Genomic DNA, 27,610 nt, shown 5'->3' with positions numbered 1-27,610 from the left:
CTCATCCACTCATTTATTCTTGTTCTTGGATATGAGTTGTTTCCAGATTTGGGCTACTGTAAATAGTGTTAAACTCAGGAGGGCAAATGTTTTCAGAGTAGTTTGAGGGGTAGATGCCAAGCAAGAAATGGAGTTGCTGAATTACATGGAAGCTCAACTTTCAGTTATTTTGAAAAGTATCCATATTGATTTCCAACTAGCTAAACCTGTTGACATTTCCACCAGTGGAAGAGGGCTCCTTTTTCCCCATATTCATGCCAACACTGGTCATTTTGGTTTTGTTTTTTTTTTAATGTATGCCAGTCTCATACATTAAAGTATACCATTATATATATACCATTATATATATATACCATATATCATTATATGATATACCATTATATCATTAAAGTTATTACCTCTGTGAGGTAATAACTCATTGTTTTAATTAGTATTTCCCTGACAAGTGATGCAGAGCTATTTTATATACCTTTGGACTATCTATATCTCTTCTCATTTTTGACGTTGAATGCTTTTTTCTTGTTGAGTTTTAAGTGTTTTATATAGTGTGCAAAAAAAAATGGTCAGTCACCTGTTAAAAAATTAATTTAGAGGGGCTGAAGTAATTGTTGAGCGGGTAGGGTATTTGCTGTGCATACAGCCAACGGGGAATTGATCCAGGCATTTCATATAGTCCCCTAAGCACCAATAGGAATAATACCTGAATGCAGTAATTCCTGAAGAGTAACCCTTGAACAATCTCCAGGTGTGATCCCCACAGCCCCCCCCCCCGCAAGAAAAGAATTAACTTAAAGTCCTAGTTTACACCATACACAGAAAATAACTCAAAATGGATTGAAGATTCAATTCAGTCTCAGGCCTGAATCTATACGTATTGAAGAAAACATAAGCAGAATCCTTCAGGACACTGCACCTAAAAGGAGGCATTTTTCTTTTAATTTTGAAACAATGGGAGACTATAATGATGTATCTTAATCAGTGACAATCCTATAAAGGGATAAATGAAGACAGACGTTCTGTGATGTGATGGTGAAGAGTGGAGACCACGGAAATATATCAGGTGTTAAATTGATGTAAGAAAAAACAGTGTCAGAAACTGAGATTCACTCAGTCACAAAGGCAACATTAATTTATTTTCTTTAATCATGACAAATTCACACTTTAAGGTTTCTCTATTTTGTTTCAATTTATTACCCTAAGGTTTCTCTAAAACTTAGGTATCAATAAAATGTTAAGAGACAGCAGTGGCACCATAAATGTATCATGTTTGTTAGCTTATGTTTGCCCTTCTGTATACTGTCATGAATATTCCATGCAGCCAACTACATTCCAAGAGTCAAAACAAATCAGTTTCCTGGAAAATGCTCTAACAGAATTGTCACTTCCTTCTCATCTAAAAGAGTGCTATTCTTTTACTGTTATTCTTTTCTCTTACTGGGTTTCAGTAAGCAGTATCAAATTAACATTAGCCCCTCATTTTCCTCCAAATACTAGAGGTTCATATTTACATTTGCAAGATTCTTTCCTGCTAGAAAATATCTTTGGGATCCAAAGAAATAGCTTAGTGTCTTACAGTGTGAGCAAGGTCTGTGGTTCCTGGCACCACAAGTGATTTCCAGTTGTAATATAGTCAGATAAGTGTGAGCATCAGACTAAAGAGGTGTGATGCCCAGTGAGTACCATTGACAAATGCACACACCAGGGTTTGGAAGCATGCCGCCGGGAAGCATCTGTGTGAGCCCAACAGCTACAATGTGGAAGAATCACGGTCAAGTACATGTGTGGCCTATAGGCACTAAAGCAGCAGTGGCAACAAAAGTGACAAAGAAGGGAAGGGGAAAAACAAAATAAAATACTAAATGGATTACAGAGATTTCATAGGGACAAAAGAATGTGGAACTTTAAAAGTATACATCTTCATGGCTTGCAACACAGACGCTGAAAGGTCATCATGTTTGGTCCATTATCTACTTTTGGCACACATCTCCCATCCCGACTGATTCCACCAGCCATCATTTTCTTAGTGATCCCTTCTCTATTTCAGCTGCCTTCTCCCCACTGCTCATGAAGCAGTCTTCCAGCTATAGGGCAATCTTCCTGGCCCTTATATCTACTGTCCTTGAGTGTCAGCCTCATATAATGTTCTTCTATACTCCACAAAGCCCAAAAGTGGAGAGAGAGTATGGGGAATATTGTCTGCCATGGAGGCAGGGGGAGGGTAGGAAAGGGGGAGTATACTGGGGATATTGGTGGTGGGGAATGTGCACTGGTGAAGGGACGAGTGTTTGATCATTGTGTGATTATAACCCAAACATGAAAGCTTTTAACTATCTCACAGTGATTCAATAAAATTGTGAGGAGGAGAGGAGAGGGGAGGGGAGGGGAGGGGAGGGGAGGGAAGGGGAGGGGAGGGGAGGGGAGGGGAGGGGAGAGGAGAAGAGAAGAGAAGAGAAGAGAAGAGAAGAGAAGAGAAGAGAAGAGAAGAGAAGAGAAGAGAAGAGAAGAGAAGAGAAGAGAAGAGAAGAGAAGAGAAGAGAAGAGAAGAGAAGAGAAGAGAAGAGAAGAGAAGAGAAGAGAAGAGAAGAGTACACATCTTCTTGGAGGTGCAGTGCCACCAGCAGGTCAACTTGTACTTGTGGGGAGAGGACATCAGCAGCCTGATGGTGCCTTCAGGCTTCCTGATACCCCAAAATTGCCACTGTGCCTCTGGCTGGACCCCAGCAATTTGCTACCAAGTTTCCCAAAAATTAAAAGGCCAAAAGTTAGGTGTGCAGGAGCCACGCCCACAAACCACCTCCAGCTCAGCTATACAAGCTCATTTATCAGTCTTGCTTTAGAGACCCATAAATAAATCTCAAAAGAGATCAAAAGCCACAGTTATTCTCGGACCCACACAAGGCTGAACAGACCAGGGTAAATCAGAGAGAGGCAGGTCAGCCTGGTGTCCACCAAAGCAGAGCCCCTGGCAGCCACTTGCTCCCACAATCCAAAATTGCCACCATGCCCCCGACCCCAGCTTGACTCCACCGTCTCAGAACAGACCTCATTGAGATATTAACCTGTTGAAAAATCGGATATGCAGGTTTTGTGACCGAAATCTTCAGCATTTCTTGAACTTGGGGTGGTCTACCTCCCCCTACTTCCCTGTACTCCTAGAAACACCAGAACTCACCACCATGAACCAACTCCAGCATCAGCACCACTATGTAAGCTTGTCTACGTTCTCTGCTTCAGAGACCCATAAATAAATCTCAAAGGAGATCGAAAGCCACAGTTAATCTCAGACCCACGCAAAGCTGAACAGACCAGGGTATATTAGAGAGGGCCAGATCAGCCTGGTGCCTACACAAGCAGAACCCCCGGTAGCCACATGCTTCCACAATCCAAACTGCTGCCATGTCCCTGGCTGGATTCCACCATCTCAGGATGAACCTCACCCACTGAATCTGCTGAAAACTCAGGTATGCAGGGCTTTTTTTTTTTTTAGGGGGGGAGGGGGGGAGGATCACACCTAGCAATGCACAGGAGTTACTCCTGGCTCTGTACTCAGGAATAACTCATGGTGGTATTCAGGGGCCCATATGGGATGCTGGGGATTAGACCTGAGCCAGCCTCGTGCAAGGCTCCTTGCTGTACTATCTATGGCTCCAGCCCAGGTATGTAGGTTCTGTGACTACAGTCTCCAGGCTTTTTTGTGGTCGGGACAAGGATCTCCCCCAACTTCCCTGTACTTCCAGAAGCCTTGGCTGTCATGTCCATACCCCAAAGCTGCCATCCAGTTAAAAAAGCTACTCGAGCCTTACTTTCCAATAAAAATACTGAATGCCCTAAAAAACACAATGACCTCTTAGTACCTCTCTTAGTACCTGTATTGAAAACCATAATACACAAAAAGAGAGAGAAAGAAAGAAAGTGCCTGCCATAGAGTCAGGCTGGGGGACCAGGGGCGGGCGGGGGGGTGGGGCTCAGGGATGATGAAAGGAATAAGGAGGACATTGGTGGTGGGAAATGTACATTGGTGGAGGGATAGATCAATCTATGACTGAAATCCAGTCATGAACAGTTCTGTAATGGTATATCTCAAGGATATTCAATAAAATTTTTAAGTATACATCTTCAGTGAGTAGACCTTATCCCAAAATTAGATTCAGACAAGAATAAAATCTCAGATTATCAGGCCCCAGCCATGGCAATTTTCACATAGGGAAGGGAGAAGAAAAGGAGAAATAAAAATTTACTGATGATTATCTTTACATACTCTGATATGACACAATTTTAAGTTGGGATTCTATTCTATGATGTAGCTTTAAATAAATTTATCAGCCTTGCTTTAGAGAACCATATTATATATTATATATATGTTATATATTATAATTTATATAATCTCCAGCAATAGCATCTCCAGAGCACCAGAGAGTGTATATTGGGATGCCCTTCAATACTGTTAGAGTGGCTTATGGTCCCCCCAGGTAGCAATGAACTGACTTTTTATTGGCAGAATAGTGCTGCAAGTGACCACTAGGATCCTGAGCACTGCTTTACAACACCCTTGTCAAAAAATCATTTGAGGTAGGCAAACAAACTAGGTATTATGATTAGGTCTTTGTGTTACAGAATGAAAGAAAGTGAAATCTGAGTTTGAAAAAAATTAAGTCCTCCAGATTGGTGTATTTAAGAACTCCAGACCTGAGGATGTAAGAGCTCCATACCAGGCTATAGTCAGGTGTAGAAGTAGAAGTGTAGAGATGTACATTATATAATGACTAGGAACTTAAAGCATGCATCATGGTCTACAGAGCCAAATATGATTAAGTAAAGGCCATTAGTGATATATACCATCAGCTGAGAAAGTGAAGCAAAACAGCAAATAATTACCACATTTATCCATGCTTTCTGAATACTTCATCGTGCATAAAGATCCTTTCTAGGCTAATGGAACCTGATCACTACACAAACAGCAGATACCAAAGTGCAAGGGAAAAGAATAAGAGTAAAAGAACAAAGATAAACTGATCAACACAAGAAAGATAGCATTACTCTTCTAATAATATCACCAAATGGCCTGAACTCACCAATAAAAAGGCACAGAGGGGTGGGATGAACCAGAAAACAAAATCCAACTTTCAGCAGTCTCCAGGAGACGCACTTGAGCTACAGTGATAAACAGAAGTGCAAAGCAAAGGTTGGAAAACAATAATAAGGCAGGGACAGCCATAAGTATACCAGATAAAACAGCATTCCAGCTTTAAATGGTAACAAGAGGCAGAGATGCACATTATGTAATGACTAAGGGATTACTCCATCAAGAAAACAACATGCATTAAAATGAGCCAAACCAAAAAGCATTCAAATATATATAGTATGTAGTAATTATTGATAGATTTGAATAGGTATTGACAGCAATACAAAAGAAGTAGAGAACTTCAGTTCCCCATTTTCAGCAATAGCCAGATAACAAGGCAGAAAAATCAACAGGGAAACAACAGCTTTAAAGGAGGCGTTGGACCAGATGGGCTTAATAGGCATTTGCAAGGTTTTCCATTCCACCCTCCCCTGCAAAAAAAAAAAAAAGTAATAAATACGTACTCTTCTCTACTGCACAGGAAATATTCTCAGGAACAGATCTTTTGTTGGGATATCAAACAAGTGTCAATATACTCACAAAGAATAAAATCATCAATTATCTTTTTGGATCACAATATTATAAACTTCAAATGTATGGAGACTAAACAACATGCTACTACATAACTGTTAGGTTAATAAAGAAAGCAAAAGAAAATTTTTTAAATAAAAATGAAAGCACAAGTTATCAGAACACACATCTTGGTACACATCAAACCAGTACTAAGTGGCAAGCCAGGCAATATAATACAACAGAAAAAGGTCACCAGCAAAACATCACACTTCAAAGAATGAGAAAAAAAAGAACCAATGAAATCTACAGTCAACTGAAGAAGGTTAAGTAGTAACAATCAGAGTGGAGGCCAGGGAGATGGCTGGAAGGACTGGAGTGTGTGTCTGACATACAAGTGATCACATTAGAACCCAAGCATGGCATGTTACCCCAGGGCTCGATCTCTGAGCGCTGAGCTAGAGTTGCCTTGAGTACTGCTAGTTATGGCCTTCAAACAAGTTAGAAAGGAAACTTAGAAAATGGAAATTTATAATGATCACAGAAGATAAATAAAATTCAAAACTGGTTCTTTGAAAAGATATAAAATTAAATCCCTTGTTAGGCTCACTATGAGGGAAAAAAAAGAGGTGGAAACCCTACTAAATAGGATGAGAAATGATGAGACCCAAATTTTAACAACCAGACAATAGGTGCCTGAAGAACAAAACAGCTGTCAAAATCCAACAGATCTGTCCCTTATAATAAATATCAAGATGAAACCAAGACTCTCCTGCAACTTGACCTGAGACATGTTTTCTCTATCTCTACCCCTTCCCTCAACTCTCTCACTCACTATCCTCATAGTTCTCTCAATAAATTTTTTACTTCACATACACACACACACACACATTGATTAATTTATTAAAAGGACCATGAGTATTTCCAAACAGAAATGAAGAGTAAGGTACATGATATAAAAAATGGGCAGACCTGAAAGCAGAATAACAGCAGCTGAGAAAAAAGATAGAGAAGCTCTGAGAGGAGACACAGGAAAACTTTAGAAGACAACAGAAGACAGAAAAACTGTCTAAAAAGAAATGAACAGCACACCAGATAAGTATGGGATGAGCTCAAGAGGGACAATATAAGAATCTTTGAAGAACATGAAGGCAAATGTGATGAAGAAATAATAGGTAAAGAAAGCAATCATAAGAATTTCCCAGAGTTGAGGAATCAAAGCAACCAGATCCAAGCTGCCCAAAGGTTTCCAGTGAAGATAAACTCAAACTAAAAAACTCCAAGACATACTACATGCAAAATGACAAAAGCCAAAGACAGAATACTGAAAGCAGCAAGATCAAAAAAGAAACTTACAAAGTAAAACACATAAAATTCAGTGTATCAAATGAGATGCTATGGGCCAGAAGAGAATGGAGAGATATAGCATAAAAATGTAATGAAATGAACACCTCATCAAGAGTAGCTTAGGAAATTGATAGCCTTGAAATCAGTCTTGTGAGCAGTGTTCAAGTACCTTCTTTAAAAGATGAGACAGGGGAGGGATACCAGGAATATTGGTGGTTGAAATGCTCACTGGTGAAAGGAATGGGTGTGCAATCACTGTATTGACTGAAACTTCAATCATGAAAGCTTTGTAGGAGATTAAGGACCAAACATGATGGCCTCTCATTATCTGTATTGCAAACCATAATGCCCATAATAGAGAGAGTAAGAGGGAAACTGTCTGCCATAGAGGCAGGGAGAAGGGTGGGATAGTGTATGGGGAGGGAGGGATACTGGGGACACTGGTGGTGGAAAATGTACACTGGTGGAGGGTGTTCTATCATTGTATGACTGAAACTCAAACATGAAAGCTTTAATAACTATAATTCACAGTGATTCAATAAAAAATAAAAATAATAAAAGCTTCGTAACCATATCTCATGGTGATTCAATTAAAAAATTTTTGAAAAAAAGATGAGACCTACGTCTCAGCACTTGGTACTGAATATGATATTTACTCAAGGTGCTTATAGTTGCCCTCCACTAAATTAAAAATGGTTTGCTTACTCCTGTCTTACTACAAGATTTTATGTTTTCAATAATGAATAAACATTGCACATTTTATTGATGATCTATGTCTGATCAGGTTTTGTTTTAAAATATCCAGAGATTTGTATTTTTTTACTTATTAATGTGGATATTTAAGCATCATCTATAATGTTTTCTAATATAAAGACAATATTTCCTTTCTTAATTAATATAAACTTTCATACTTTTATAGGCCTATATGGATTTTTCCTTAAAATTTTAATTCTCAAACAATATGGACAAAGTAGAGAGAGAGTATGGGGAATATTGTCTGCCATGGAAGCAGGGGGAGGGTGGGAAAGGTGGGGGCATACTGAGGATATTGGTGGTGGGGAATGTGCACTGGTGGAGAGATGGGTGTTTGATCAGCGTGTGATTTTAACTCAAACATGAGAGCCTGTAACTATATCTCACGGTGAATCAATAAAATTTTTTTTAAAAAGTAAAAAAAAATGTTAATTCTCCTCACTCATACTAAATTTTAAATTTGTAGGATTTCATTTAATGTAAATTCTAAACTGTTAGCACAGAATTATTCATAATATTAGTTTTAAAAATTATGTATGTTTAAAATTTTTTTTGATTTTTGAAGATTTTTAAAAATCTTTCTTTTTTACAGACATATTTGTAACAGTTTTTGAAAAAGAACTACCAACTTATCACTGATTTACAGTTCTGTGGAATTTCAGAAGTTTAACTCTATTCATCTATCTGTCCATGCCATCACCTGCAAAATAAATTTGCTTTTACAAAGATCTCTCGTGTGTGAGTTAAAAAAGAAACATAGAAAGGGAACAATAACTCATGAAATCAATGGAAGTGGAGATTTTGTCTGCAGAACGGCACTTATATGCAAGAGGGCTTGGGAGGAGTCCTTGGGAAACTGGTGGTGGGAAGTGGGCTCTCTGGTGATGAGTGTGGTTTGGGAATGATCGGTGCATGAAAAGTATAATTAACAGTATTGTAAGTCACGGACCCTCAGTAAAAACCATTTTTAAAACAATGAGTGAGTACAGACTAACCAGTCATGAGTGGATACTGGATGCCAAGGCCTGAGCTGAAAAGATGAACTCCTATCCATTGGACTCAGGTCACTCTCACATGCAGGATATCTACAAACAACAGCATTTTAGGAAGACGGGGTCTTTGGGCCATACCCATTGGTGCTCCAGGGCTATTTTTGGCTCTCAGGGTGCTCTCAGGTGACCAAAAGTGCTCAGGAAACCATATGTGGAGCCAGGGATCCCACCAAGGTGGGCTGCATAGAAAACATGTGCCTTCACGCCAGCACTCTCTCTCCAACACTTAACTCTGATCTTCTATAAAAAGTTGGTGATTCCTCTTGGGTGATTTTTCATGTCATATATTTTCCTATGCCTATATTTTAAATAAAATAAGAGTAATCATTGATAGCTATTCTGAAGACTAACAGAGTTTGTATAGTAAGTACCCAGCTGAGTACCTGATTGCTAATATTATATGCAGGTACTCATTGCATTATTATTTCAGTGGGTTATTAAATATGCCAACAATTATTTCTAATTATTTCTTGGAATTTTATTTAAAATCTGTATCTTTGTTTTATATAAATTTACCCTCATAAGTATTGCAGTTTCTTTTTTGAGATCTAGAAGTACAGTTAAGTAACACCATTGGAATTAGAATATATCCATGAATTGGAAGGCGCTCTAGGTTTTGTTTATTTTGGGCTTGGGGCCACACCAACAGTGCTCAGGGATCACTCCTGGCAGACTTGGATGACCATACTGGAAGCCAAGGATCAAACTTAATTGATTGCATTTAAGGCAAGTGTCCTACCTGCTGTACTGGCTCCGGTTCTAAGTTTTGATTCTGTTCTTTCGCCCTCAATTTTATAACCTAAGGCAATTACTATAATGCTTTGTACCCATGATATAGCACATAAAAGAATATTTGTATAGTGTAAGGGTTCTTGTTTACTTGGACTGGAGCAATGGCACAGCGGGTAGGGTGTTTGCCTTGCACACAGCCGACCTGGGTTCGATTCCTCCATACCTCTCAGAAGGCCCGGCAAACTACCGAGAGTATCCCGCCCGCATGGCAGAGCCTGGCAAGCTACCCGTGGCATATTCAATATGCCAAAAACAGTAACAAGTCTCACAATGGAGATGTTACTGGTGCCCGCTCAAGCAAATCAATGAACAATGGGATGACAGTGCTACAGTGACAGTGCATTATTATATTCGACTTTATTAAATTAAGACCTTATTATTCATTTGTGAGGGGTGCTTATTCCCCTTACAAGGCTGTAAGTTGACTGAGGATAGGAATTATTAAGCATAGGAAAAAAAAATGATGATTTGATCTTCCTAGAAGTGGTGGCCTCCCCCTGAAAATGTCTTTCCAAAGATTCTCCTTTCTCTTTTCTGCAGGGGAGATGCAGCAGCCACAGAGCAGTGCCTGCTCAGAGCCTCGCCTCACTTCCTGCACAAGAACTGTCCAGCGTGCTTGAGATCTGCACACATCTAGAGCCCCCATCTAATGCAAAAACAAGGGAAATAAGCTGTTCTTTAAACAATAAATAGGTATTTAAATACACATTTTTTAAAAAAATGTTTGACATTACTGCACCTTAAACAAAAAACATCCCCGTACCTCAATTTAATTTTTTTTATTTTAATAAGGTTGTTCATAATGATTTATTGCATTCAATATTCTAACACCAAACCCACCACCATTACACCTTACCACCACCACTATTATTTCAAATTTTCCCACCACCAGCCAAGCCTGCCCCAAAGGCAGATCCTAAATTAAAAATTTATTTATTTTGTATTGATTGTAAAGAGTAATCTGCTAAAAATGATCCAAAAAGGATTCCTTAGAGGAAAGTGTACGAAGATTGTTGTATCTAATCTTGTAATCGTTAAATCCTTTTATAAGAGATTACTAACATGTTGTTACAGGTTGAGCCTTGTGTGCTAATATATATACATATATATATATATATATTTTTTTTTTTTTCAAGATCAGTTGCCTTCTACTTTACACCCCATCAAATGTGGTGTGCTACTCTTGGTATATCAGTGGCATAGAGTATGGACGTCACCCTCCAGGGATTTTAAAAATTTTAAATAGGGTGATACAGCTGGAGTTAAATGCATCTCTGCAGCTGTTGCTCTCTCTTGAGATTTATTTACGAGTCTCTGGATCATGCCATTAATGAGCTTTTTTGGCACCCAAAGGCAGTTCGTGGACATAACTGCCAGGCCCCGGAAAAACAGGGAGATGGCAGGAGGTGGCCCACTCTCCATTTCATGTGAGCTTGGAGATTTTGGTCACAAAACCCAAGTACCTGAGTTTTTCAGCAGATTCATTTTCAGGTGGGGTGAGGGTTCATCCCAAGTCTGTGGAGATCGGCTGTGAACATGGCAGTAATTGGGTTTTGGAAGTTTTCAGCTGCCAGGGTTCTTTTGGGGTGGATGATGGGCTCACAGGTCCCCTTCCGTCACCCTCAACTTCAAGGTAAAATGAAAATGCCTCTCACAAAAGGGGTAAGGATGACAAACTAAGACTTATTTTGAGGTCAACATAAAATAATAAAACCCCAAAGAGCATATATTAGATACTTATTTGTAATATGTCAACTACACAGCAACACTGTCAGTACAGTAAAATAAAATTTTATGTTAAAATGAAGTAAAATTTTACAATCTTCATTTTAGCAAAATTCTATGCAAAAAAAAAATACTCTAAAATCCTAAGACTCTAACCAAAACTTGGATTTTCAGAGGTCCTTTATGAATGATAGCAGCTTCACAGTCAGTGTATTTTGTTCTAAGAACAATCTGAATTTTGGTTCATTTAAATTCCTAAGCTAGTGAGCTTGAGTAAGGAGAGTTATTTAGACCACAAATCTAAACATTCACAGCTACCAGGCACATACCTGCATTTATGAAGAAATGGGGAGAATCTCCATGTATCCCCACTATGCCTGGTCCCAGGGCATTAGACAGGGTATTTACAAAGGCAAATACTCCACTCATTATTCCAAAGCCCAAGCCAGAAACTAAGAGGAAGAAAAACATTGTTAAACCCTTTCATGCTATGATTTCTCTTAAAATCAAAATTCAAAGACTAAAAGGTAGTATTTTGTTGAAAGGGAAGAATATACATGGTGTTAGAGAAAAAGTAGAAAATGGGCCCAGAAAAGTGACTAACTGATATTGAGGGAAGAAGATTCGGGCAAGAGAAAGAAAATAAAGAGTAGAAAAAAATAATAAAAGGGACATAAAAGAAATTTTTAAAAGGGACATAAAAAGACCCAGAAGTATCATAACATTGTATGACTGAAACCCAATTATAAATGACTTTGTAAACGTGTATCTCATGGTGATTCAATTTTCTTAAAAATATTAAAAAATAAAATTAAAATTAAAAAAAGACCCAGAAAGGCACAGGGGCAGTAAGCAAAACAAAGAGATAAACACCAAAACTCTGGTTTTGTTTTATAATACAGCCTGTAGAAATCCATGTGATGGCTTAGCACTGGGACTGTGTTTGAAGGGGGTCAGTGTGTTTGAGGTGTGCCTGAGTCAAACTAGGAGAACTCATTTGAAGAACTCAGCTTTAGGACCAGGGATGTAGCTAGTGGTGAAGCAATGTGTGAGGCTCTGGGTTTGATTCCCAGAACTGCAAAGGAAATGTTTTGTTTTTAATCCATCTTTAAAATGTTTTTTCAAAAACCTAAAAATCTCGGGGCTGGAGCAATAGCACAGCAGGTAGGGCGTTTGCCTTGCACCCGGCCGACCCAGGTTCGATTCCCAGAATCCCATATGGTCCCCTGAGCACTGCGAGGAATAATTCCTGAGTGCAGAGCCAGGAGTAATCCCTGTACATCACCGGGTGTGACCCAAAACACACAAAAAAGTTAATTAATTAATTAAAAATCTAAAAATCTCTATAACCTCATTCTCAAAAGAAAAATATTCAGAGGTATTAATTATAGTCATATAAAAAGTCTTCCTAATACAATCAAAATCAAGGTGACCACCCAGAAGGTAATAAAAACACCACTTAAGAGCGTAGACAAGGGGCTGCAGTGATAGTACAACGGGTAAGGCATTTGACTTGCAGGCAGCTGACCCAGGTTCGATTCCGAGCATCCCATATAGACCCGGAGTACCGCCAAAAGTAATTCCTGAGTACAAAGCCAGGAGTAACCACTGAGTGTGTAACCCCAGGTGTGACCCAAAAAGCAAAAAAAAAAAAAGAGTGTAAAGGAGAGAGAGAACAAAAAGGAATTCCCTGTCATAGGGGGGTGGGGGAGACAGCACGGGGAAGGGGGAGGGGCACTGGGGCCACCGGTGGAAGAGAATTGGGCACTGGTGAAGGGATGGGTATTCCAGTATTGTATAACTGTAACAGAGGCACGAAACTCTGTAACTGTACCCTCACGGTGACTCATTAATAGAAAAATTAAATTTAAAAAAAAAACAGTGTAGACAAGTTTTTCTCAAAGTGGGCACCTTAACTCCCTGGGGATGCTGAAATGCTCCAGGAGGGTAACAGTAGCCTCAGGTAAAATTAGGAGAGTGCTTTCTTTTTGCTAAGAGTAGATGCTGAATCAGTTTGTTTCTTGTTTTTGTTTCATTTTGCTTTATTTCTGAAAAGGGGGCAGTAGGCCAAATAAGTGTAAGAACCTTTGGTGTAGACATATTAAATGTAAGAACCTTTGGCATAGACATATTAAAGACCTCACTTTCAAAACTGGCTAATATTTAATGGGCACACAAATAATGGTTGCCTGCAATCACATCCCTTTCTGAAAAGGAAGGCCCAGTAAAGCTGGAAAAATAATGTGCAGTAGACCAAAGCAGTGATAAAATGATACTTGAAATCTACAGACATATTAAAATATGCATATATTTTTTTCTGTGTATTTTATAGAGGCTGTAGGTCAAATCAAATCTGGCATTTTTCTTAATAAGACCATTACAATTCGAACTCACCATAGGCCAGCAATCGCATAGAGGGTGCGGACTCTTCCGTGTTTAAAGTCTTCAGACCCTCACTGGCTTTCCTAAAATAAAATCACACAATTTTTTTAAGTAACATATCAAGAAAACACAAAATACTTTCTTTTATTTTTATTATTTTTTTATTTTTGCCGGCGTCTCCCAAAAGGCTGGAAATCTTTTTTTTTTTTCGGGCCACACCTGGCAATGCACAGGGCTTTTTCCTGGCTCATGCACTCAGGAATTACTCCCAACAAAATACTTCCAAATCTCACTGAAATCTTACAAAGACACGTTCTCAAGTAATACTTTAAATTTAAAATTCATTTAATCGCTTCTCGGCCTTTTGGCTAAGATCATGTGTAGTATCTGTTCTTATCAGTTTAATATCCAATACGTCCTCTATCAGAAGACAATATATTAAATGGATTTTTGGAATTAGGAGTTGGAATAGGAGCTTGCTCCGTCCACTCCACGCATCGACCTGGTATTGCAGTACTTCCAGGAACGGTGCACCCCCTTCGGGGAATAAACGTGTTATAAAAAATAATAATAATAAAATAAAATAAAATTCATTTAAACATAACCCAGTAAATTTTCAATTAATTACAACCAAACTTTCTGTCAATGTTTGTTTTATTGTGTTTTGGTTTGTTTTGATTTGGGGGAACCACACCAGGCTGTACACAGGGGACCTTATGCAACGCTGGGAAATAAAACCAGGCTGGCCATGTGCAAGGCAAGCAACTTACCCACTGTACTATCTCTGGCCCTTCAATTTAATTTTTGATCTTACACAACATAGAGAAAACAATACAAAAGTAAAGCCATCAAAAACTGACTTTAATAATATTTTCATTACTTTCTGAGTCCAGTAAACCTTTCATTCAACAGCTTAATTTTTCTTCTTCCCAAAGTCTTCTATCTTCATCACCTCCTTTTTGGGCAATTTGTTACATAAGAAATTAATATAATCTGGCTTGATTATATTAATTATACCACTACACCTTCTACTTTATAGAATATAAATTGTAATCATCTTTCAAAGTCTAGTTTAGGAAACAATTTCCTAATTGTTCTTCACAACGTTGGTATTCATTAATCTCTCCTTATCCTCTACAATACTGACAGAGCAGATTCTCATACACTTAATCACATACTCATACACCTAATCAGGATCTCCTGACTCCAAAATACAGGATTTCTAATCTCTCAAGAAGGTATCATAGGAGAAATAAACAAAAAGAGTAAGAGGCTATCCTGAGAGAAAAAAGAAATAAATGATTAGTGGAACAAAACAATAAAATGATGCTCAATAAATAATCTCTCAAGTGATCATATGTGTGATAATTCTGTAGACAATTTTAAAACTTACCATGAATCCCTACCTCTATACAGCTGTATGATTATCGTGACTGACAGCTGTCAACCACCTTTAGTAATGATACTAAGACATAAATACTTAAATATTTACTATTAATAAATAAGGGGAGGGGGAAATCAAACATTTTGGGATAAATTTTCAGCGGTATACACCAAAAACAAGTTAGGGTGTAAGTCTGACTAGAAAATTAATCAAAATAAACATCTTCTCTTACATAAAATTACATCAACACATTACAAAAATGTTAAGAGTGCACATACATTATCATTGACCTACTATTACAGTAAAACAATGCAGAATTTAACCAAAATAATAAGCATAATAGAAAGGTCCTTCTGCTCTTCCAAGCACAAAAGCAATTTGCCATTTCAGGTTTCTCCATTTGGGGAGCATCAGTTGTAGGAAGGGACATAAGCCCCAAACAACAGTGACTGTGAAAACCCAGTATGAGTCAACAGTACTTCTGACAGGAAAATCCAGTGTAACTTGCAAGTTAGGATAACATAGCCTCAGGTAGTTTAGGTTTATTGGGTTACTCCCACCACAGTGCTCCCATTCCTCTGTATTTATTTGTAACTTCTTTCTTTGTGTTCTGTTGACCTGTAAATATTGCTTTTCTCTTCTTGAGTCCTTTACATAGTTTATTCAGAGCCATGTCCTTTTGTATGGGCGTAGGAAGACTGTAGCAAATGCTGTGCTTTTGTAACCTGGGAGTCATTTGACTCTACATGATATTTTCCTCCTGGGCATCTGTTCTCTGAACCTAAGCCTCAGCTGCCCTTACTTCCTAGCACCCCCAAAAGCAGAGTCCCGAGGAGAGACTGGACGGACCCAGGGCAAGCGGTGAGTTATGTGCTACCCTGGCATCGAGATGGGCCTGGCCAAAGTGCCTAATGCTTAACTGTAAGTTAAGAGCTTGGTCATGGATAAATGTTGTCATGATCCAAAAAGTAATAACTAGATTTGGATTCTGCTAGGGTGAGGAATGATTAATCTGTCCTGAGAGCTGTAGACTGGGTCTATGACAAGATGTTGCCAGGAGAGCTGCTCTACAAGCTTCAATGTATCTCTTATTGTGTCCATACAAAAATAACTAGTATTGAGATGTTGATGGAGTTTTTGGACTGAGGAAAGGACAAAAAACACCTTAATTAAGAGGTATTTTTCCAGCTGGCAGTCAGGAAGAGTTCTGTGGAATGCCCCTAGGTGGTGTTTCCTTTGAACCTGGTAGTCCCTCAGGAAGGGCTTTCTTATGTTGATTTTGCTACCAGACTGGGTGTAGCTTAGAGGGCAAGGTAGAGAGAGACAAGTAGGTGGAGAGACTAGTGAGAGAGAATCCAGAGAGCAGGGAGGATCGAGAAGGAGCTAGGAAGGAAGAGTGCATGAGATGAGAGACAAATCAGCAACCAGCTTGGCCCTCATTCTTCCTTCCCCTGTCCTTGGCCAACCGCTGTCCTGATCCAGGCCATACATAGCGGCTCCAAAGCACGGAACGCAGGCAGTGAGACAGAGCCACCCTGAGAGCCCATGAGCACACACCCTTTTGGCATGCGCAGTTTTTTACAAATGACCTCAAATGCAATGTCCAGGCACGGTTGAGGAGGACCTTTACTGCTCTCTTTGCCCATCTCCAAGGGCTGTGCTAGGTTCAGAGTCCAGGGGAAAACTTACTGACATAAAAGAACAAAGACCAGAAAAGGTCTGAAAGCTGCATCCCTGCAATCTTCTGAGGGCCAGGTAAAGTAAGGAAGAATGGTAGCCTTGAAAGAGATAAGATTACACCCATGTGACAGAAATTTCATTTGCCTGAAGAGCTCATGAGCTGGGAAAAGTCTATGAAGAGGTAATTTTTGACTAATTTACAAACAGACCAGAGATTTAAGTTTAGAATGGTAGTGGCTGGAGCGATAGCCCAGCGGTAGGGCATTTGCCTTGCACGCGGCTGTCCTGGGTTTGATTCTCCGCCCCTCTCGGAGAGCCCAGCAAGCCACAGAGAGTATCTCGCTCCCACGGCAGAGCCTGGCAAGCTACCCATGACGTATTCGATATGCCCAAAACAGTAACAACAAATCTCACAATGGCGACATTACTGGTGCCCACTCGAGCAAATGGATGATCATCGGGATGACAGTGACAGTAACTGCTACAAATGAGAAAGCATAGCTATGGATTCACCAGTTAAGATAATGCATTCCTGTGGACAATTAACTGTCCCTTATATCTGTTTGCTGCTCTTTAATATTTCCAAGAACTTATGAAAACTCCATTTTTAAGCTTTTTCTAATATATGACTTATGTTTCTAGACAACAGAATCCTGGTTTTCGACTTGTGATTTAAATAGCTGTTATTAAATTTTATACCTGTTATTAAAAACAAGCAAAATATACAGAAGGCCAGACCATAGACAAGAAGAAATGATGAGAAGTCCATTAGTCTATAAGAGACACTCTAAGACATCTCTAAGACTGCCTGGGGGGTAAAAAAAGGTTTCAAGGTTCGGGATGCATTTCGAATCCTCTGCTTCACAGGAGACTAAAGATAACCTTTCTTACCTGAGAAAGGAACTCAACCCCCTACCAGAGAATTGTTTTTGTTTTTGAAGTTTGTGGTCCAAGGGATCAAACCCAGCGCCTTACACTTGTAAAATATATACTCATACACTGGACCACTGAACTACAACACTAACTTACCTGCTATTGCTGTTTTAGGACCACAGCTGTCAGTACTTGGGGGAGGGCTATTCCTAGCTCTGTGCTCAGGAGTGATCCCTGACAGTGCTCAGGTGCCAACAGGCAGTGCTGGGAATTGAACTGAGGTTGGCTGTGTGCAAGGCAAGTGACTCTGTACTATCTCCCTTGGCCCCCTCAACATTTTTAATGTATTTTTGTTATAGTCAGGTAACTTTCATGAAATATCACAAAAATGAACTATTTCCCCCAATACAGTCAAAAATAATTGTAGTTATAATCTCTGTAAGAAATTCTCTTGAGAGGGGACAGTGGGTATGGGATTTGCCTTGCATGTGGCTGACCCGGGTTCGATTGCCAGCATCCCTTATGGTCCCCAGAGCCCCTCCAGAAATGATTTCTGAGCACAGAGCCAGGAATAAGCCCTGAACACCAACAGGTGTGGCTCAAAAACAGAGGGGAAAAGGAAAGAGAAGAATGAGGGAGGGAGGGAGGGAGGGAGGGAGGGAGGGAGGGAGGGAGGAAGGAAGGAAGGGAGAGAGGAAGGGAGAAAGGAAGGGAGAGGGGAAGGGAGAGAGGAAGGAAGGGAGGAAGGAAGGGAGGAAGGAAGGAAGGAAGGAAGGAAGGAAGGAAGGAAGGAAGGAAGGAAGGAAGGAAGGAAGGAAGGAAGGAAGGGAGGGAGGGAGGGAGGGAGGGAGGGAGGGAGGGAGGGAGGAAGGAAGGAAGGAAGGAAGGAAGGAAGGAAGGAAGGAAGGAAGGAAGGAAGGAAGGAAGGAAGGAAGGAAAGGAGGGAGGGAGAAAGGAAGGAAGGAAGGAAGGAAGGAAGGAAGGAAGGAAGGAAGGAAGGAAGGAAGGAAGGAAGGAAGGAAGGAAGGAAGGAAGGAAGGAAGGAAGGAAGGAAGGAAGGAAATAAATCTTGGGGGATCGGACATGTGGCTCAGTGGTTAAGCACCTGCCTTGCATGCATGAGGCCACTACACTAGTTCATCCCCAGTGTTGTCCACACATTTCCCAGAGAATCCCAGGCATTCCCATTGTAATTCCTGGAGCCACAACTGTGCAATCCCCAGGAAGCACCAAAACCAAGTGTGTGGGACTCCAAACACTGCAACAATGACAACACCAAAACAGCAGAAGAAAAGAGTGATTGCAGGTATTTAGCAAAGAGAAGATCAGACAAATTCTAAACAGGGATAGTTTTTGTGGCTTCACTCTTTTCCCACTTTTCTCCTCTGATACAGAATGCACTTTCCTGTCCGTGCCTTTCACATGGTGCCCCTTCCCCTACACTGCCAACTCGATTAATTCAAAACCCTTTTCTCAGTTTAGTTCTGATTCTCTCAACTTAAGAGAAAAAGTGATAAAAAAATGTTTGCATATGCAGACATTTTTCAATTTTTTAAAATTAAGGTAATATTGGGCTGGAGTGATAGCACAGCAGGTAGGGCGTTTGCTCTGCATGCGGCCGACCCGGGTTCGATTCCTCTTTCCCTCTCAGAGAGCCTAGCAAGCTACTGAGAGTATTCTGCCTGCACAGAAGAGCCTGGCAAGCTACCTGTGGCGTATTGGATATGCCAAAAAACAGTAACAAGTCTCACAATGGAGACGTTACTGGTGCCCGCTCGAGCAAATCGATGAGCAATGAGATTACTTTGACTGTGATTTTTGGGTAAAGGAATAGATATTCATAAGTCAAAATACTAAATATTCGGGGCTGGAGATAATACTGTGGGTAGGGCAATCACCTCGCAACTTGACCTGAGTTGGATTCCCAGTAGCCCAAATGCCCCCTCCTCCACCAGGAGTGACTCCTGAGCATAAAGCAAGGAGTAAGTCCTGAGCATTGGTGGGTGTGATCCCAAAAGAAAATACTAAATATTATTAAGTTGTCAGTGTACCAATCCCTTAACTTTGAACTATGTAGGAGGGTATGGACACTCAAATGCCACACTATATTAATGTTTTAAATTGTTAAAGCATAAATTCAAATCAGCTGGAGGGAAAAGGTGAGGTGAACATTTAACTTACTTTAAAAGTTTATAATAGGCAAACCGGAACAATTCTTGGATACAGACTGAGATGAACATCCCAAAGATTAGCAGATATTTTGGTGCCGGTTCATCTCTGTAGCCAGTAATGATTCCTACTAGGAACCAAAGAAAGGAGGAAACCAGGATAGACACCAACCAGAAGAAGGCTCTGAAAATTAGGGAAAAAATGAAAGTCACAGGTGAACATAAGTACAGGATTAATAATGATTTAAAAGCAAAAGGAAGCAAAAGACCAAAAAAAGCTTATGCTTAACAAGGAACAGATTTCCTAGCTTCTGATGGATAGGTGTATTTTCTCTAATGAGATAAACATGTAGCTCAAGGACATATGAGGGTTTTCCCTAATAATCACTATTTCCTTCACGCTATTTACAAATACGTCACCAAATTGTATCTGTCAAACACGGCTTGCTACTCTTCCTAAGCAATGCCTGGCCTGTTGCCGTGCAAATGTATTTTGTTGTTGTTTGTTTTGTTTTTACTAGACAGATGTCTCCATGTCTATAAAGGGTCTAACATCCAGAGGTTAAGAACGTGTGGTTCTGGATGTAGACTGGATTTTTGTTTCGTTTGAGGATGGGGAAGGCAGGTAAGGGTATATAGTTCTACTACGACGAGCTTCGTATTTAAAAAAAAAAAAAGTGGGGTAAAAAGGGGTCGTCCAGATCTGCTGAGTCGGTCTCATCTGTGACTTGAGGTCGCCTGACGGAGGTGGGGGTGGTGACGGGTACGGCGGCGGCCGGGAGCCTGGCTCGGCCTCCTCTTCGCCCAGGGCTACGTCTCCTCCAAAGCCCCAGGTGCGCCCGGAGAACTGCAGCGCAGGCGGCGCGGGGCGGCGGCGCGGGCCGGGCTGGGGCCCACGACGCCCGGGAGGCTGGTCGTGGTCCTAAGGAACCTTGCGGCCTTTAGACGCGAGCCTCGAGGTTTCTCAAGGACACGTTACCATGGGCACTCTCCGGGCGGGGCGCCCCCAAAGGCGGCCATCTCGGTCCGCGCCAGGCCGAGTCCCAGCGCCCCCCGAGCGGGATCGGCTCCGGGGGCCGGGGCCGCCCAGGCAGGTGGCACCGCGGGCGCCACCGCGCTCCCGAAAGCGACTCCCAGGAAAGTGCCTGGGGTCGCACGCGCCCCGACCCCGGCGCACACCGGCAAGTCAGCACCGCGTGCAGCTGGCACCTGCCGGCCCCTTGTGCTCGGCCTCGCTCGCGGGTTCGAGACGCCAGGTGCGGACAAAGGCAAACCCAGGAGCCCCAGCCGCGTTTCTCCCGCACGATTCGAACGGCTTCCCGGCTCCTCGAAACCGCCGAGCCCGCCGCTGGGGTCCGGGCCTCCGGGGTCGCGGGGCTCGGGGACTCCTCACCACCCCCACAGGAGCGCAGACCAGGGCCTGTGCTCGGCCCCTCTCTCCACCGGAGGGGAACCCCAGGAGGCCGCGGCCTGGGGAGCCGGGACGCCGGGAGCCCCGGAGGGGGACAGGAGCCCGGGTCCCGGTTTCCCGGCGCAACCGCCTCACCCGATGATGAGGAAGATGACGCGCAACGGCTCTGTGGCGATGGTGAAGACGTAGAGGGCGAGCGCGGGCCCAAAGGCAATGAAAGCGCAGCCGAAGAACATGGTTGCCGTCATGGCGACCGCAGAAGCCTTGGGGGACCGGGGAAAGCCGTGCCCGGCGGCAACAACGGAGCGCAAGGCCGGCTGAGCCGGTATAAGAGTCGAGCGGGGCTAGGGGCGGGGCAAAGAGGCGTGAGGTGGCCGAGAAGATTGGGAGAGGGCGGGGCTAGGGGGCGGGGCAAAGAGGCCTGAGGCCGCCGAGGAGGCGGGGGAGGGCAGGGCTAGGGGCGGGGCAAAGAGACGTGAGGTAGTTGGGGAGGCGGGGAAGGGTGGGGCTAGGGGCGGGGCAAAGAGGCGTGAGGCCGCCGAGGAGGCGGGAGAAAGCTGGGCTAGGAACAGGGAAATGGGATGGGAGAGCGCAGAGGCGGCGGAAAGGGACGAGGCTAGGGGTGGGGCAAAGAGGCGTGAGGCCGCCGTGGAGGCGTGGGAGGGCGGGGCTAAGATAGGAGCGAGGCAAATGTGTGTCAGCGCAGAGGTGGGAGAGGGCGGGACCACGGGAGGGACCAAAATTGTCAGGGAACCGAGGAGGCAGGAGAGGGCGGGGCTAGAAAATAGGTTTACAGGGCTATGACGGCGCATAGGAGGCGGGGCGGTGGGGCCAGAGGCGAAGCAAAGAGCTGTGAAGGAGGGGCGGGGAGTGGGCGGGGAGTGGGCGGGGCAAGAGCGGGGCAAATTGGTGAGGGCCAGATGGAGACGTGAACAGGAGGGGACAGAGGCGGGACTGAAGTGAGGGAGCAGAGGAGGCAGGCAGAGGGCGGGCCGAGTGTGGGCCGAGGAGTGAAGATGCAGAAAGAGCGGCGGCGGGAGAGCGGACCTAGGGGTGGAGCAAAGGGATGAGAACTAAAGGATCGGGCGGGCGAGGAGCTCAAGGAGGAGCAAAGGGGCGAAGGGAAGGAAGAGAGCGGAGCGGGCTTCGGATCCCGACTCTGCACCTCTGTCCCCCCCAGTGCTGCGGTATTTGTCGCGACAGGGAGTCTGCCAGTGACCCTAGGGCGCGGCTGGCCGCGGATCCTCCCAATCACCAATACCTCCGATCCAGTAGCGGGTCCCCAGCCCGTCTTAGAAGCAGAAGGAAAGATTCCAAGTGAACGGAAGAGAAAACGGGATTTCATTTATAAAGAGGACATTTTGCCTTTTTGTATTGTTGCAGGAAAACCCACGCTGGGAGTGGTAACGCAGACAATAACTCACAGAGAAAAAGGACATGTCAGGGTTGTTTGGGCGAGCTGGTTTGATTTGTTTTTTCCCTGTTCCAAATGCGCAAAGTACAAATTGCCTTTGATGGCATTCTCTATGAACCCTATAGTAATGGTGACATCGCTTGCTGGGTTTTCACTTGCACATTCAACTCCCCCACTTAGAAGTCAACCTTGGAAGCTGGCAGGGGCTTTATTTAGTCTGTTGTTTCTGCCACTCCTTGGAGGTGCTAAATAGATGCTAAATGAAATAAATGTAAAAGTGGAACTGATAGTTGCTATTTTAATATTAATCTAACCATTTATTAGCGTGTTGTATTTAAAAGGTTGTTCATACTTAGGAAATTTTTCTTCATGTAACAATATCTTGTGATTCTGAGTATTGTGCCTCTAGCAGTAGACAGTGAAGTGTTAACCACTCCTTGTGCTTTATGCTCTTTGCGTGTTGTCAGGACCTAACTCAGGTCTCGATTCAAGCAGGCATGTTCTGTACTGCTGAGTCACATCTCCCACCACCAGCTCCTATTTCTTCATGATGTGGTGGTGGTGTTTGTTCTCTGGGTCACACTGGGTGTTACTCTGGGGACCATGCAGAGCTAGGGCTAGGCCTTCTGTATGCAGAGCATAAGCTCAGCCTGTTGAGATATCTCTCCGGCTCCCTATTTGTTCTTTAATGTCTACTATAAAACAACTATTGATAAATACTAGGACGTGATAATGATTTGCAGCATCTCTGAATACAGACATTCAAATAATACAGGTAATCCGTTAAGGGAAAATGCCCTTATGTATACCTATGTATACATATTATCCACACATATATTGCCTTTCTCCCAACATCAGTAATTGCCATTTTAAGTGGACTTATCCAGCTCCTGTTAGGCATCAAGACAGCAGTTGTAAGTGATAGAGTGACTCACCATTGCATAGATTCTTCAGGTTCTAGCCTGAATCAAAATTATCAAATGGAAGACACTCACAGATATTAGAAGGAAAAAATCAACAACACCATCAAAAAATGGGGAGAAGAGATTAATAGGAACTTCCCCAAAGAAGAAATGCAAATAGCCAAAAGGCACATGAAAAAGTGCTCTTTATCCCTATCAGGAAGATGCAAATCAAAATGAGATAACATCTCATGCCACACAGACTGGCACACATCAAAAAGAATAAGAACAACCAGTGCTGGAACCAGTGCTGGCATGGATATAGAGAGAAAGGGACTCTCATTCACTACTATGTGTCAACTTTTTTTCCAGCCTTTCTGGAAAACAATATGGACATTCCTCAAAATACTAGAAATTGAGCTCCTATAGGACCCGGAAATAGCATTCCTGGGAATATGCCCTACTAGCCCAAAAAGACAATGCAGAAAAGCCATCTGCACACCTATGTTCATTGCAGCACTATTCACAATAGCCAGAATCTGAATACAACTCACATACCTGAGAACAGATGAGTGGGTTAAAAACTATGGTACATCTACACAATGGAATACTATATACAGCTGTTAAGAAAAATGAAGTTATGAAATTTGCTTCTACATGCATGAACATGACAGTATCATGCTGAGTGAAATCAGTCAGAGGAAAAGGACAAACATAGAATGATTGCATTCATTTGTGATATTAAAACACACACAGTATATGTATAATACCCAAAGACAGTAGAAATAAGGACCAGGAAGACAGGTCCATGGTAGAAAACTTGTCATAAAGGGGGGAATGGAGGACAGTTAGGACAGAGAAAGGAGCACTATGATAGTGATAGTTAGAAATGATCACTCTGAACAAGAATGAGTGCTGAAAGGAGGTAAAGTGACATGCACGATATCCTTTCAGTAACACTATTGCAAACTACAGTCCCTAAAAATGAGAGACAGAAGAGGAAGGATGTCTGCCATAGAGGCAGGCTGCAGAGGCAAAGCTGGGGTCCAGGAGGCAGGCAGAAGGCAAACTGGGAACACTGGTGGCAGGATATATGTGCTGGTGAGGGATGGGTACTACAGCATTGTATGACAAACTCAAATCATGAACAACCTTCTAACTATCTCCTGGTGATTGACATTTTAAAAAGTTATCAAATTGAATTCTGTGCATAAATGTGAGAAAACACGTTCTCCATGTAACCCCTCACACATCTTCTCCAAACCAAGTAATAGTGAAAATGAAGAACAGAACAACTTCTAAACTACACTTAGCTTCAGCAAGGCAACATGCTAATTATGATTATTAATTATGTTAATTAAACACCTACCGTGTGTCGGTCTCCTTACACTGTGGTTAGAAAGATTAAAAACATGGTCCCTACCCTGCTGGGACTTTGAATCTAGTTGGGAAGAAAAGTGAACAGACAATTCATAGCAGTGCGGTGGCAACACTTTAGGCAGAGGAGAAGACGCCTAACCAGAGATGAGTTGTGACTAAGACCCAGGATCCAGGAGAGCCCTTCCTGTATCTTTATAGTAAAAAGTGGTCAAACCTCAACAGAGGAAGCAGCACAAAGGAGTTAAAGATGTGTGGTATTCGGGAAGCTGAGATTTTTGCTGGAAAGGGTTTGAAGCACAGTATGTTAAGGTGTGACAAGATTTGACTCTGGAAAGAAAACGGTTAGATGACCAAGGACTTTGCCAAGCTAACAAAAAGTTTCAAGCTAACAAAAAGTTTGCCAAGCTAACAAAAGGTTGGTTCAAGGTATCACCAAAGGATTACATTTGGCAATGTCATTGATCCACTTTAATAACGACAACTGCCAAAAACTAAGACTAGATTCCTGAAGACTAGCAAGGAGATTGGTCAAAGATAGGCAGAAACAACTATAAGTGGAGAGTTCAAAGATTATGGGTTAGATTTGAAGGTGGATGAATTCTTTGAGGTTCATTTAAGCAGATCCTGGCACTTTCTATTATGAGACTGAAAGAACAGGTCAGGATTGTGAGTTGGTGGAGAGAATTGCTGGCCAATAGGGTAGGGAAGATGAGAAGAGAAAATGGAGAGGTGAGATGGAGTTTCAGAAATATTGTTTGAGGTATTGAGCAGATCTAACAGGCAATGACCAATAGGCCAATCAATTCTGAGTCTGGTCTGCTGAAAGTAAGTTGGGTCTAGAGGTAAAAACTTGAAAGCTGGATTAGTTTTCTATAGTTGACATCAAAAAATGCAATTTTAAAAAAGATAAAACCTTGGTGGCTTAAGCCAACAAAGACTTTTTTGTTATGAAAGTCGGAATTAAAAAAATAAGTGGCTGTAACCAAGGTATGAGGGCTAGACTGGTTCCTGCTGGGTAAATCCTTCCTACCCCCAGATCCTAGAGGTTACCTACGTTCCTTGTCTCATGGCCCTCCCACCATCTCATTGCTTATTTCTGCTTCTGACTCCTGGGTTAGGTAATCCCAAATTGGGATTATATGAGAATCATCTAGAATATTCAAAATGATCTCCCATCCCAAGATCCTTGTCTTGCTCATATCTGCAAAGTCCCTTTCTCCATAAGATTAGGACTAGGACATGGGCAATACTCAGGTGGCCATTATTCAGCCCACCACACAAGTTATGAGCATCTAAGAGCTATGAAAAGCTCACAGCTTCTGCCCTGTAAATGGCCCAGCTTCACAGCTTCAGAAGAGACACCAAGCTGATGAAACTCACAGGTACACTGGTATTTGGGCTGAAAGCTCTGGAGTCCCCTAAAGAAAAGGGCAGCTGAAAATCGTTTCAGACTATAGCTCCTGGAGCACGCATGGCCGTGCAACACCTCCAAGTCCCATAACATGACAGTCCAGTACAAGCACAACAAGCAAAGTGATAAAGTAGCATAGAAGCCCTCTAAGCTCAGTAAGTGAAAACAGTAATACAGAAGGCTCAACTTGCAACAAACAGCTCAGTAACCTTGGTGACTTGATTAACACCATTGTGAGATCCAACAATTTTACAAATTTTCTTTTACTGAATGATTTTTTGATAACTTCACTTGCCATTTTGTTGTAACAAGCAATATAAAACAAGTTATTTTGTGCCTGTGAAGGGGGCAAGCTTGGGGGGATGGGAAACTGGGGAACAACAGTGGAGGGATGGTCACACTGGTGGTGGGGCTGGTGCTGGAATACTGAATGTCAGAAATAACTATTATGAAAATATTTTGGAAACCATGGTGTTTAAATGGTTTAAAGACAACAAAATTTAAAAAAAATCTTTAAAAGTCATTGACAAAAGAGATAATTTTAAAATATAAAGAGGAAAAAATTTTAAAGGAAGAAAAGTGAGATTTTGGAAAAGTCGAGTATCGGAAAAGTTAAAAAAGCTAAGGAAAGAAAACATTCCTGGAGCTGTAGTGATAGCTTAGCAGGTAGGACAGTTGCCTTGCACTGGCCAAATTGGGTTCAATCCTCGGCACCCCACATGATACCCAAGCACGCCAGGAGTGCAGAGCCAAGAGTAAGCCCTGAGCACTGCTGGAAGTGACCCAAAAAAACAAGTGAAGAGGAGAATGGGAAGGGAGGAGAGGAGGTTTCTGGGAGGTAGATATATACTGGTTAAACGCTGCCAAGGTGCAAATATAAGGACTGGAACAGCTGGATATTTTAATAAATAGGCCACTGTAAGCATGAAGTCAATGAAATAATAAGGGTGGAAGTCATACTTACTTGGCTAAGGCTATGGAACAAGTGGAAAGTGAAAAAGTAAATAAAAAAGACAGTAAATATAGACAACTCTCTGAAGTAACAGGAATTAAAGGGAAAGGAGTAGGAGGTGAGGATAAGCAGCATGGGAATAGGAAAGTAAAAGGATGCTGAGATACTGGGAGAGGTGTAAGAGAAAAGCTATGAGACCCCTGAGAAACAGCCAAGAGGTGGGGAGGTGAATTCTGAGGCAGGAAGAAAAGGTGTGAACAGGAGAACAGGGGTCACCTTAGCCTTGGCTTTAAGAGAAAGGAATCAAGCGTAATGTAGAGACAAGAAAAGGTGGTTTTGAAACTATGCTTTT

The 27,610-nt window shown here is 42.1% G+C and overlaps 1 protein-coding gene and 1 non-coding gene across 6 annotated transcripts in view; one reads left to right on the top strand and one right to left on the bottom strand.

Annotated features, from left to right (window-relative positions):
* APH1B (aph-1 homolog B, gamma-secretase subunit) overlaps positions 1–21,545 on the bottom strand; it is a 79,062-nt gene extending 57,517 nt beyond the window's left edge. For 4 of the 5 annotated variants that reach the window (XM_055132149.1, XM_055132152.1, XM_004622019.2 and 1 more), the window contains exons 1-4: positions 21,335–21,545; positions 19,802–19,972; positions 13,696–13,766; positions 11,631–11,753 (exon numbers count right to left, since the gene is read on the bottom strand). In XM_055132149.1, coding sequence (XP_054988124.1) covers positions 11,631–11,753; positions 13,696–13,766; positions 19,802–19,972; positions 21,335–21,447 — 478 coding nt within the window. In that variant the 5' untranslated portion in view covers positions 21,448–21,545. The remainder of the gene's footprint in view (positions 1–11,630; positions 11,754–13,695; positions 13,767–19,801; positions 19,973–21,334) is intronic. The other variant, XM_004622020.2, reaches the window with a different exon arrangement.
* LOC129401088 (U2 spliceosomal RNA) lies at positions 14,032–14,222 on the top strand. The gene has a single exon (XR_008628102.1). It is a non-coding gene; the product is annotated as a U2 spliceosomal RNA (small nuclear RNA).
* Positions 21,546–27,610: the final 6,065 nt, after the last annotated feature.

Source organism: Sorex araneus, chromosome 1 (genome assembly GCF_027595985.1).
Source record: "Sorex araneus isolate mSorAra2 chromosome 1, mSorAra2.pri, whole genome shotgun sequence".
Classification (NCBI taxonomy): Eukaryota; Metazoa; Chordata; class Mammalia; order Eulipotyphla; family Soricidae; genus Sorex; species Sorex araneus.
The sequence above is the reverse complement of the archived record's forward strand: the minus strand, read 5'-3'. Positions and strand labels throughout refer to the sequence as shown.